Source organism: Denticeps clupeoides, chromosome 14 (assembly GCF_900700375.1).
Source record: "Denticeps clupeoides chromosome 14, fDenClu1.1, whole genome shotgun sequence".
NCBI lineage: Eukaryota > Metazoa > Chordata > Actinopteri > Clupeiformes > Denticipitidae > Denticeps > Denticeps clupeoides.
In genome coordinates, this window is record NC_041720.1 from 18,341,321 (window position 1) to 18,354,782 (window position 13,462).

The 13,462-nt window shown below is 40.9% G+C and overlaps 1 protein-coding gene across 1 annotated transcript in view; it reads right to left on the bottom strand.

Annotated features, from left to right (window-relative positions):
• Window positions 1–13,462, bottom strand: part of ppp2r5a (protein phosphatase 2, regulatory subunit B', alpha isoform) — a 63,496-nt gene continuing 50,034 nt past the window's right edge. The window contains exons 7-13 of the mRNA XM_029002320.1: window positions 11,281–11,389; window positions 10,751–10,804; window positions 10,434–10,484; window positions 10,112–10,231; window positions 9,783–9,910; window positions 9,295–9,396; window positions 1–1,047 (exon numbers count right to left, since the gene is read on the bottom strand). Coding sequence (XP_028858153.1) covers window positions 843–1,047; window positions 9,295–9,396; window positions 9,783–9,910; window positions 10,112–10,231; window positions 10,434–10,484; window positions 10,751–10,804; window positions 11,281–11,389 — 769 coding nt within the window. The 3' untranslated portion in view covers window positions 1–842. The remainder of the gene's footprint in view (window positions 1,048–9,294; window positions 9,397–9,782; window positions 9,911–10,111; window positions 10,232–10,433; window positions 10,485–10,750; window positions 10,805–11,280; window positions 11,390–13,462) is intronic.

Sequence of the window (13,462 nt, forward strand, 5' to 3'; positions counted from 1 at the left end):
ACCATGACACATAAGAGTATCCTGTTTTTTTTTTTTTTGTAATTTGATTTTTACATTTTTAAAAATAATTTTAGAACAATACTCTGGGAAAAATATATGGCTCTTCTCTCAAATATCTCTGCTCACAAATGAAAAAGAAAGTCCTGGTAACCTAATTTCATAATTCCTGCCATTCTCAATTCCTTTAAACAACTAGTTTGTTTAATACTTAAAATAGTTTATGGCTACAATTAAATTGTAATCATTTAATAATAGACTGTTCTTCATCAAGTTCTTGAAACTACCACAGAACCCATGGCATTTCACAATTATAAAGAGGCGAAAGCCAGCGTCCCCCTTCTTCCAAATGTTTTCACCGCAGTGTTGGCAGCAGAAACAATTAAAAGCACATATAAAACAGACATGGTCTTAAAATAGCTATGGACTCTCTAGGTGCAGAAAAATCAGAAATGGCATTTAACTATTCAAGTCATAGATTTCTCCCGTCCCATGTCTTACATAAAAAAAATCTATCAGATAGGAAACTAGTGTAGAATAAATCTTTGATCAACAACAACAAAACAATAATATTAATAATAATAATAATAATAATATACTGTGGCCACACAAACATCCAAAAATATTTTTTACTGTCATGAAATATAATGTTGCTGGCATCTGAAGTAGTTGCACGTATTTTGTGACATACTGATGAGGTCTCGGTTTGAATAATTTGATTTAAAATGTATTTTTATATCCCCAACTACCTCAAATCCCTGACAGTTCCTTGCCAATCACTGACTGGCATACAGGGAGGAAGGGGAAAAAACAAACAAGACGCAACCCCAATACATATTCCTGGGTCATTTGGCACTTGTGGTGCCACCCTTAGAGGCGGTAGCACTGTCGTCATTTGTGGGGATGCTGTCATTCTTGTCTTGGTTGTCATAATGGTTATTATTGTTGTTGTTATTGCTCTGAGGGACATGGCTATTGTTCTGGACTTTTAGCCCCAGTTCCTCAAGTTTCCTCCACAGCTCTTCCCGTTCCTGCTCTTTCTTCTTCTCTCTGTGAAGAACACAGGGCACAGTACAGTGGTTAAGTTGTTCATCACTCTTCTCAACACCACATTCTAGTGTCATTCTCAAAAAATGTTATATTTCCATCACAAGTGTACCACCTACAAGTGGATCCTGGACTCCCTTATGTACAGTACCAGCCCGAACCCAATCACACTGAGCACAGGCATGTGTACTGAGCCCACTTCTCTTCACGCTGCTCACTCATGACTGCCTCACCAGCTCCAGCACAAAACACATCATAAAGTTTGACGTGGGGTTTATAAGAGAAGTTTGGAGTTTGTTGTAGGAACAATAATCTGTCTCATGATGTTAATCAGATGATTGTTGACTTCAGGAAGAACTAGACTGGACACCTCAACATCAATGGCACCATTTACATTTACATTTAAGGCATTTGGCAGACACCCTTATCCAGAGTTATTACAACGTCCTTCCCTGTCACAATCAATGAAGAGATCAATTCTGGTTCACTAGGACCCCCAACTTTGAATACAATCTTTTAATTCACTCTGTTGTAGTTTCTATACATAAGTCAGACATAAGGGGCAGTGGTGGCATAGCGGTTAAGGAAGCAACCCTGTAATCAGAAGGTTGCCGGTTCGAATCCCGAGCCGCCAAGGTGCCACTGAGTTGCCACTGAGCAAAGCACCGTCCCCACACACTGCTCCCCGGGCGCTGGTCATGGCTGCCCACTGCTCACTCAGGGTGATGGGTTAAATGCAGAGGACAAATTTCACTGTGTGCACCGTGTGCTGTGCTGCTGTGTATCACATGTGACAATCACTTCACTTTTAAACTTTAGACAATATTAAGGTTACAAGTTAATCTAAACATTGTCTAAAGAGGAAGGTCTTGAGCTGCCGTATGAAAATACTCAGTGACTGAGCTGTTCTGACCTCAAGAGGAGGTTCTTTCCATCACCGAGGGGCCAAGACAGAGAAGAGTCTAGATGAATGTTTTCCTTTTACCTTCAGAGATGGGGGGACCAGGTGAGCAGTATTGGAGGCTTGGAGTATACGAGGTGCAGTGCTGAGGTGTAATAAGGGCTGTGAGGTAGGATGGGGCTACTCCATGTTTGGCTTTGTAGGCCAGCATCAGTATTTTGAATCTGATGCGTGGAGCTACTGGGAGCCAGTGGAGGGAACGTAGCAGAGGGTTGGTGTGGGAGAACTTGGGAAGGTTGAAGATTAGTCGTGCTGCTGCATTTTGTATTAGTTGTAGAGGTCGGATGGTACATAGAGGTAGACCAGCTAGAAGGGAGTTGCAGTAATCCAGTTGTGAGATTACTGAGGACTGAACCAGTATCTGGGTGACCTGTGTTGACAGATAAGGACGGATTTGTCTGATATTGTAGAGAAGGAATCTACAGGAGCGGGAAAGATTGCTGATGTGAGTCCAGAAGCAAAGTTGGTTGTCAATTGTTACTCCAAGGTTGTGGGCTGTTGTAGAAGGAGAGAGCTGTGAGTTGTCCAGGTAAATAGCAAGATCCTGATGTGGTGAAGAATCTGCTGAAATGAATATTAGTTCAGTTTTGGTGGGATTGAGTTTGAGGTGATTGGCTGCCATCTAAGATGAGATGTCAGTTAGACATGCAGAGATTTTGGAAGCAGCATGCAGATCTGAGGGAGGAAAAGAGAAGATGAGTTGTGTTGTCGTAGGATAATCCATGTGAAGAAGTGGTCTCGTGTAGAGGGAGGAGGACCTAGTACTGAGCCTTGAGGGACACCGGTGGAGAGTCTACGTGAGGCAGAGGTGGATCTTTTCCAAGTCACTTGGTAAGATGGCTCATCATGGTAGGAAGCAAACCGGTTCTGTGCTGAGCCCTGATTTCCAAGCCTCTTCAGAATAGACAAGAGAGTCTTGTGGTTAACTGTGTCAAATGATGCGGAGAGGTCAAGGAGAAAAAGAACCAATGACACATTTGCCGATCTGGCCGCATGTAGCTTCTCAGAAACAGCCAGAAGGGCAGTCTCAATAGAATGAGCTGTTCTGATTCCAGACTGGTTAGGATCTGGTTAAGATTGTATTCAAAGTTGGGGGTCCTAGTGAACCAGAATTGATCTCTTCATTGATTGTAACAGGGAAGGACGTGGGGCAGTGGTGGCCTAGCGGTTAAGGAAGTGGCCCCGTAATCAGAAGGTTGTCGGTTCGAATCCCGATCCGCCAGGGTGCCACTGAGGTGCCACTGAGCAAAGCACCGTCCCCACACACTGCTCCCCGGGCGCCTGTCATGGCTGCCCACTGCTCACTCAGGGTGATGGGTTAAATGCAGAGGACAAATTTCACTGTGTGCATCGTGTGCTGTGCTGCTGTGTATCACATGTGACAATCACTTCACTTCACTTCACTTTTAGGATCCAGGAGGTTGTTCTGTGACAAATGAAGTGATAGCTGATTGCAGACACAGTGCTCAAGGATCTTAGAAAGAAATGAGAGAGAAACTGACGTCAGTAGGATCAGATGTGGGTTTCTTTAGGATTGGAGGAACCCTGGCCATTTTAAAGGCAGATGGTACATGGCCAGATGTGATTGAGCTGTTTATGATATAAGAAATGAAATGGGTGAGGTCAGGAGAGATGGTTTGGAGCATTGCAGAAGGGATTGGATCTAGTGGACAGATTGGATTACCTGTAGATATGATCTGAATGATTTCATCTGATGTGATCTTAGAAAACTGATTTAGAGCAGTTGTAGAATCTTCAGAGGGTAGAGTAGGATTTGTGGTGGAGAATGTCATACAGATTTGTTCAGTGTTCCCAGTGAAGAAGTTGGCAAAATCATCAGCAGTTAGGGAAGATGGGGTAGGGGGGAGTCAGAGGGTTGAGTTTTTGAGGGTTGACCCAGAGGTTTCCAGGTTTGCCTTGTAAAAATGCAGTTTTAGCAGCAGTAAGGTTAGTGGAAAATTTGCGCAGAAGATTCTGGCAATACAGTAGGTCTGAGTCAAGTTGTGATTTCTTGTATTTTCTCTCTGCTGCTCGAAGTACTCTTCAATTGCTGCACAATGTACTAAAGAGCCAGGGCGCAGGGGGAGAAGTCCTTTTGGGTTTAGAAGATAGAGGACAGAGGAGATCAATAGAAAGGGAAAGTGAGTTGAGGAAAGAGTTAGTGGTAGGAGAAGAATGAGTCAGATGTTGGGAGATGTGAAAGAATGCAGGAAGATACAGATGAAGGTGAGACAGTGTGAAGGTTGTCGAATGAAGGATGGATGGGAGATAGTCATGGATCCTGCAGGTAGAGTGAGTGTAAAGGTCAGGAAGTGGTGGTCAGAGGTGTGAAGTGGAGTGGAAGAAAAGTCGGAAGTTGGAGAAGGATGACTGAAGACCAGTTCCAGGACATTCCCTCCATTGTGTGTGGGAGAGATGTTGCTGTTGGTCAATGAAAAAGAGTGGAGAAGGGGAAGAAGGCAAGACGATTGGAGAGGGAGAACCAAATGGTGCTCCTGGATCAACAACACCATTTCCTGAACAGCTTCATCACAATCTGGTATGGAAACTGCCACGACTTCGACCGTCAGGAGTATTATACTTGTCCTGTTCACAGCACCACGTACAGGTGTGTGTGGTGGCCGTTTTGAGACGTTATCAGTGTCTACGTGTGGATGACATTTCAGAAAACGCCCCCATGTGGATGCAGGTTTTTTCAAAAAACGAAAACCTGTTCTAGAAAAAAGACGGAGACTGGTGGATACACCATAACCCAAGGCCCCACCGGCCCAAACAAACTCAGAACTCAGCTGTAACATAACAAAATGTGGAAAAAGTGATGCGCTATGTAGGTACTGAAAGATGGGATAACAGTAAAGCTTTAGTAACTTAATGCATGTGTTTTTGTAACATACCAAGGAGAAAAAGTGTTGAGGGTCAAGACTATACAAATTTTGATTAAATGTATGATCGACAAATTTAAGACAAATATTTTAATATACAGGCTTCTAGTGGTCTCAAAGAGAATTAAACCTGAAATTTAATACAAGTTTTAAACTAATAATGCAAAAAAATGAAACTTTACTTTATATATTACTTTATTAGGACAGTCAAGTTCATCTAAAACAATCAGAACACCAAGTTTTTTTTTTTTTAAGTAGCCAATCACTTATACATAAATCTCCCCACGATAATTAACCTGAGCCACCGAACCATACTACAGTTTGAATGCACATGCAAAATGATTCACTAGAGTATTCACTATATACTCTCTCTATATACAGCATAGGAAATATGTATTTGACACATCAGCATTTTTATGAGTAAGTGGATTTCTCAGTGGGCTACTGACACAAACTTTCCACCAGATGTAGCAATCAAGCCAAATATTGAATTCATACAAATAAATCAAGTATAAAATTTAAGTATACAAGTTGAGTCTTTTTAAGGGAAAGATTTTGATTATCCAGCCTACTGCAGAAATATCTGCTCCTCGCGACAATGGTATAGTCGCGCCACCTGCACGGAACCACGCCCACTGCACGAAACCACGCCTACACGCAGCACAGAACGCATTAGAGTTTGCTCGATTAAATTGGAGTTAAAAAAAAAGCCCTAAAAATACTGTATAACCGATAAATAAAATAAAACAAGCCTTCAATCTGTCAGTAGTCTGCCAGTTGCTGCGCATTCCCAGGTTTACTAAATGAAGTGCATGTCAGTGCAATCCAGACCACTCGCCCGATCAGTTGCACACCTGCAATCGGGTACTGACAGTGTACATTAAAATGAGCAGGGTCAGCACTTGCCTGTTTGTTGCCCTGCACAAAAAAAGTGAAGTGAAGTGATCGTCACTTGTGATACACAGCAGCACAGCACACGGTGCACACAGAAAAATTTGTCCTCTGCATTTAACCCATCACCCTGAGTGAGCAGTGGGCAGTGTGCTGAAAAGTGGGGTGTGCGTATTTATTCAGCCGCCTGAGTCAATAATTTGTAGAACCACCTTTTGCTGCAGTTACAGCTGCCAGTCTTTTAGGGTATGTCTCTACCAGATTTGCACATCTAGAGACTGAAATTGTCAGTCACTCTGGATAAGGGCATCTGACAAGTGCTGAAATTGTAAATGACTGGGCCATTCTAACACATGGATATGTTTTGTTTTAAACCATTCCATTGTTGCCCTGGCTTTATGTTTAGGGTCATTGTCCTGCTGGAAGGTGTCCTGCGCCCCAGTCTCAAGTCTTTTGCAGACTCCAAGATGTTTTCTCCCAAGATTGCCCTGTATTTGGCTCCATCCATCTTCCCATCACCTCTGACCAGCTTCCCTGTCCCTGCTGAAGAGAAGCATGACGCTGCCACTACCATATTTGACAGTGGGGATGGTATGTTCAGAGTGATGTGTGGTGTTAGTTTTCCGCCACACATAACATTTTGGCCAAAAAGTTCAATTTTTGTCTCATCTGACCAGAGCACCTTCCTTCCACATGTTTGCTGTGTCCCCCACGACTTGTGGCAAACTGCAAACGGGACTTCTTATGGTTTTCTTTTAACAATGGCTTTCTTCTTGCCACTCTTCCATGAAGGCCAACTCTGTGCAGTGCACGACTAATAGTTGTCCTATGGACAGATTCTTCCACCTGAGCTGTAGATCTCTGCAGCTCATTCAGTCACCATGATTCTGATCAGCGCTGTCGTTGTTCGGCCTGTGAGTTTAGGTGGACTGCCTAGTCTTGGTAGGTTTACAGATGTGCCATACTCCTTCCATTTGTGAATGATCGCTTGAACAGTGCTCCGTGAGATGTTCAAGGCTTGGGAAATCTTTTTGTAGCCTAAGCCTGCTTTAAATTTCTCAATAACTATCCCTGATATGTCTGGTGTGTTCTTTAGACTTCATGGTGTTGTTGCTCCCAATATTTGACCTCTGAGGCCATCACAGAGCAGCTGTATTTGTACTGACATTAGATTACACACAGTTGCACAATATTTAATCATTGTCTGATGAGTGCTAATGTCTATGGGCAACTGACTGGACTCAGAACAAAGGGGGCTGAATAATTATGCACACCCCACTTTTCAGTTATTTATTTGTAAAAAATGTTTGGAATCATGTATGATTTTCGTTCCACTTCGTGTTCACGTGGAATTCCAATAAAATAGATTCATGTTTGTGGCTGTAATGTGACAAAAAAAGTGGGGCCGAATACTTTTGCAACCCACTGTAAATATTTTTAATGTAATCTCTACATCTGAATTATGAAAACCCCTAAATTTTATAGAATCACATGCATCACACAAATACCTGGCCCTATGGATGTGACAAAGTCCACTTACATTTATATTTACAGCATTTATCAGACGCTGTTATTCAGAGCGACTTACAATCAGTATTTACAGAGACAGTCCCCCCCCGGAGCAACTTAGGGTTAAGTGTCTTGCTCAGGGACACAATGGTAGTAAGTGGGATTTGAACCTGGGTCGTCTGGTTCATAGGTGTGTAACCCACTAGGCTACTACCACCCACACTTTCAGTAGAATTGGCCAGATATTGTTTATCTGGTATATGGTTATGCTATATGTTGATGTATCTGTAAAATATCGTGCTGTAGTGCCTATGCTATGTAAACATTAACCTTTCAAAAACTGTTACATTTAAATTTACTTATCAAATTACAGTGGTGTGAAAAACTATTTGCCCCCTTCCTGATTTCTTATTCTTTTGCATGTTTGTCACACAAAATGTCAAAGGTAACACAAGTAAACACAAAATGCAGTTTTTAAATGATGGAGGGAGAAAAAAAAATCCAAACCTACATGGCCCTGTGTAAAAGTAATTGGCCCCTGAACCTAAGAACTGGTTGGGCCACCCTTAGCAGCATTAACTGCAATCAAGCGTTTGCGATAACTTGCAACAAGTCTTTTACAGCGCTCTGGAGGAATTTTGGCCCACTCATCTTTGCAGAATTGTTGTAATTCAGCTTTATTTGAGGGTTTTCTAGCATGAACCGCCTTTTTAAGGTCATGCCACAACATCTCAATAGGATTCAGGTCAGGACTTTGACTAGGCCACTCCAAAGTCTTCATTTTGTTTTTCTTCAGCCATTCAGAAGTGGATTTGCTGGTGTGTTTTGGGTCATTGTCCTGCTGCAGCACCCAAGATCGCTTCAGCTTGAGTTGACGAACAGATGGCCAGACATTCTCCTTCAGGATTTTTTGGTAGACAGTAGAATTCATGGTTCCATCTATCACAGCAAACCTTCCAGGTCCTGAAGCAGCAAAACAACCCCAGACCATCACACTACCACCACCATATTTTACTGTTGGTATGATGTTCTTTTTCTGAAATGCTGTGTTACTTTTACGCCAGATGTAATGGGACACGCACCTTCCAAAAAGTTCAACTTTTGTCTTGTCGGTCCACAAGGTATTTTGCCAAAAGTCTTGGCAATCATTGAGATGTTTTTTAGCAAAATTGAGACAAGCCTTCATGTTCTTTTTGCTTAAAAAAGTTGTTTGCCCAGTCTCTTTCTTATGGTGGAATCGTGAACACTGACCTTAACTGAGGCAAGTTCTTTAGATGTTGTCCTGGGGTCTTTTGTGGCCTCTCGGATGAGTTGTCTCTGCGCTCTTGGGGTAATTTTGGTCGGCCGGCCACTCTTGGGAAGGTTCACCACTGTTCCATGTTTTTGCCATTTGTGGATAATGCCTCTCACTGTGGTTCGCTGGAGTCCCAAAGCTTTAGAAATGGCTTTATAACCTTTACCAGACTGATAGATCTCAATTACTTTTGTTCTAATTTGTTCCTGAATCTCTTTGCTCTTGGCATGATGTCTAGCTTTTGATGTGCTTTTGGTCTACTTCTCTGTGTCAGGTAGCTTCTATTTAAGTGATTTCTTGATCGAAACAGGTGTGGCAGTAATCAAGCCTGGGGGTGACTACAGAAATTGAACTCACGTGTAATAAACCACAGTTAAGTTATTTTTCACACAGGGCCATGTAGATTTGGAGGTTTTTTTCTCCCTTAATAACGTAAACCTTCATTTAAAAACTGCATTTTGTGTTCAATTATGTTATCTTTGACTAATAGTTAACAGTTTTACATTTAAGTGAGACAAACATGCAAAATAATATAAAAATCAGGAAGGGGGCAAATAGTTTTTCACATCACTGTATATAGTGCAATATATACAGTTGATTAATGCATTTTATGCCATATTGCCCAGTCCTACATGCAGCAACAGACACTGAAGAAATTTCCTAAATTCTGTACAAGGTGAGGGAAAACCAGAACAGAAGGAGAGTTCATTCACCTCTGCCGCTCTGCTTTATAAGAGGATGTGAGCTCGTCAAACAGAACACTGTTCATCTCCATCAGCGTCTTCAGAACGTTGTACACCAGCGCAACAATCGTCCTACAGCACAGACAACACATGCATAGAGCAAAGATCAGAGCTGTGATCATGATATTCAGTGTGTGATAATGATAATTCCTGTTAATGTTGTAAGTTTGTAATATTTGTTGTATGTTGCTATTGATTTCCCTAAAGAAAGTGGAAAACTGCAATTAGATTTACCAACAATCTACCAACTATTTCCTTTCTAACTTCGACCTTGCTTCTTAACCTCCATTCCAATCATGTGTAACATGCTAATACAAATGTTGGGGATATCACACAATAATAAACTCGTACTACTCAGCTGCAACACTGTTTTTACACGTATTGAACACCCCACAATTCTTACAACAATGTTGTAATGTTGCAGTGCTCCACTAATGACTGCTGGGTAATGTACTTACGGGTTCCAGTGTTCCTTAGAGATTCTGTAGAGGCTGCCAAACATTATAGGCAGGACCTTGTCAATGTTCTCCTCAATCAGACTCAGAATGTACTCATTGTTCCAGAAGTACAGAGCCCTCTCAGCCACCTGCAGGACAGAGTTGGGATTCAGAATAGATAGTCTGCTGGTTTTAATGTATGCTTGCCAACATTGCTCTTATATTAATCTAAAAAATATTATTGTGAATTGAATTTTGTTTTTACTATTTTGTATTATTGTGTGTGTCAGGAAGAAAATGGCCAGAAAATGCAGAATATGGGTCCATAGCAAGCAAGTAGAAAGCCGCACCTGGAAATGAGGGTTAGCAACACATTTGGAGATCTGCTTGAAAAGTGGCTCCTGAACTTTCTTGAATTGAGTTGGCTCAATTACATCCAAAATTTCCTCAATTTCACCAAGAAACATCACCTGGTGAGAAAAAAAAAAAAAAAACAGAAATAGAATAGTAGGGTGGTAGTAACCTAGCTTTAACACTGAGTGTCTCCAGGGGGACTGTTTCTGCAACTATTGATTGTAAGTCACTCTGGATAAGGGCGTCTGGTAAGTGCCAAAAAAGTAGTGAAATATTAATCCCAAAAGGAATGGAATTACATGTAATGGAAGTCCTTACCTCTTTCTGACTGCAAGTTTTTGGCCAGAACTTCAGCAAACCTCGGATAACCTGTTAATAGATTAACAAAATCCTACATAATCAAAAAGCAATTACTCACACTTTTAAAATTATTAAATACAATTATTGTAAAAGCACGTGCTTCCACTATCATGCCCTGAGCAACACACTAAAACCTGCGTTGCCCCAAGGGGACTGAACCTGTAATTAGTGAATGAGTTAGTATTAGATCAACATATATAAGGCATATGTAGCATATAGCACTGGCTTTCAGATGACTGATTATAAAATATATAGAAAAGTAGTATAGGTGTTACCGGCTCTGTGAGAGTAGGGTCCTTCTCCAAAAACTGCACTATGCAGTATGCTAGCTGAGGAACAAAATCAGATGGAGAAAAAGTAAATTACAACATGCAGCTTCCTCATGTCTCAAAGTTAAGAAACAACAAGAAGATATCAGTTAGTTATATTTTTCATGGATATTATATTTAAACATTATTAGTTAAGTGCCTCAAAATGTTTTAAATATTTATACATTCACTGAATATAAATAAAGATTATAAAGGTCTAATTTTTTAAGGTTTGTGGAAAACAAACCTCTAACGATCCCTTTAATTATGGAGCTGCAGTGAGAACACAGTGAAACCAGAGATCTCAGAATTACAACTGGCCAACAAAGGCATTTGATATGTGGGGCATAGCTACCACCAGCAGGAGGAGCAATTTCATACAAATGAAGACTGTCTGTGCATATAGTGTTTACCTGATTTGAATTTCATCATAACACATTGTGTGTGTGTGTGTGTGTGTGTGTGTGTGTGTGTGTTTGTGTGTGTGTGTGTCTCACCTGTGCATGGAACAGGGCCAGGCTCTTGGCTGTGTGCATGGGAATCAGCACCTTCATCAGGAACTGCTTGTGTTCAGCCTTCAGGGGCAGAGCAAAGCCATTGATGATGCTGTGGAGAAACCAAACACCGCTGCAATCACATCTCTATATCATCACTATCAGCCAGTGATTCATGACTATTAAGATCTACATGTGCTACACTGTGAAGTTAACTTACAACTGATCAAATCAGATTAAAATTCGGATGTGTGTCTAAGGGAACATTGTAGTGAATAATGTGTTTAGTGTGTTTATGCATCAGGAGAAGACTGACAGCTTTAAGGGTAGATGGTGCTGAAAGGGTCTCCCATGATTCCGTGCTGCAGAAAGAGCCAATGGGCTAATGCTGCTATGCGCACTGCTGTTATGCCTTAGTAGCAGAATTGGGGGCGTGTCCTTGATGTCCAGGCAACCAGAGTGTGATGTGAAGTGATGTAATTGAGATAATAGAGGGCAAGGGGTCCATAATCATATGTGCTTAGGCTATGAAAACCAACTGTAGAGATAAACAGTAACAAAGTAAATGTAATTTGTAACTCTAGCCTGTCTGGTCCTGCAGTGGCTAGAAATGGCGATTGGAACTGGAATTTGTCCCCTTATGTAGTCATTTCCCACAGCTCCACTAAAACATTATCTCCACCGACAGTAGTGGCTTCCAAATGTGCGAAGCATTGCAGTTACACAGTGATTAGATGTAAAAATTAGCACAATTTATTTATTTTATTTTTTTTTTAAGTTCAGTCATGCAAGACTACCCAGGGTGGTAGTAGCCTAGTGGGTAACACACTCGCCCAAGAACCAGAAGACCCAGGTTCAAATCCCGCTTACTACCATCGTGTCCCTGAGCAAGACACTTAACCCTAAGTTGCTCCATGGAGACTGTCCCTGTAAATACTGATTGTAAGTCGCTCTGGATAAAGGTGTCTGATAAATGCCGTAAATGTAAGACTCTGAAGAAACAATTGTGGGGGGAAAAAAAAACACGACTTCCTGTTTGCACCAAACAGGAAGTGATGATTATGTAATTTCTGCAAATGCACCCTTAACTTCTATGGAAGAGTCTCCTTAATTCAAATATCTTACTTCATTACATTATGCAAAATCTGTTGTGGTGGGAATTTGTAACTTTTTAAAGAAAATTGAGATTTATTTTCCAAAGAAAGTGAAATTTAAACATGGCTGTGTGCATTGCAATCCAAATAACTCGGACATAATATATGCAGGGATTATAACAAGTCATATTATTAAATTCAAATTAAAATGTTATTTTTATTAAAAGTGCATTATAAAATGTATGTTACAGAATTTATCAGACGCCTTTATCCAGAGCAAATACAATGAGTATTTACAGGGACAGTCCCGCTGGAGCAACTCAGCATAAAGTGTCTCGCTCAGGGACACAATGTGTACTGGTTTATAGGCAAGTGTCTTTATTTATGAGCAAGGTTATTGTTTACACTGGCATCTAAAATAATAGTATGTCTAAATGGAAAATATTTCGACTATTAAAGGATCCATGATGATTTTTTTTTCTTGTTTTCATATTGTTTTAGTGTCCCGTAAAACTGTATCTCTTTTTAAAATTCAGCCATCGTGCAGAAGTACAGCCACTTTCGATGTATGTAGCTTTAAATGCAAATGAGGAAGTGAGAGGTCGGATGAGGAGGACAGCGGCCTATAGAAGTTGAGGGGGCATAAGCAGAATTGATGTAATCAACACTATTCACCAACCACAATGTTTGGCGTTTCCACATAAAAAAAAAATTAATCCCCTTATGATGTCATGGCTGCCTACTGCTCACCAAAGATGATGGGTTAAAAGCAGAGAAGCAATTTCCTTCAGAATTTATAAAGTTAAAAAACAAACAAATAAATAAGTAAAACTATGGTTATAAAAAAACACATTTTGAATTGCGCTAGTTTGACAGTAAGTGGTCATCACATGTTATTATTATTCATAATCAATTCTTTCGGTATTGTTCCGCTGTAAAGTTAGCACTAAGAGTTTAATTCCTTAATTTTCTGAACAACATTCGCCATTGCTGACTCCAGTCCCGCCTCATCCGGAGACACATGTAGTGGGCTGTTCTGCGTTTGAAGGCGGATTCCGCTTTATTTGTTCAGTCCGCGTTATCCACATCAC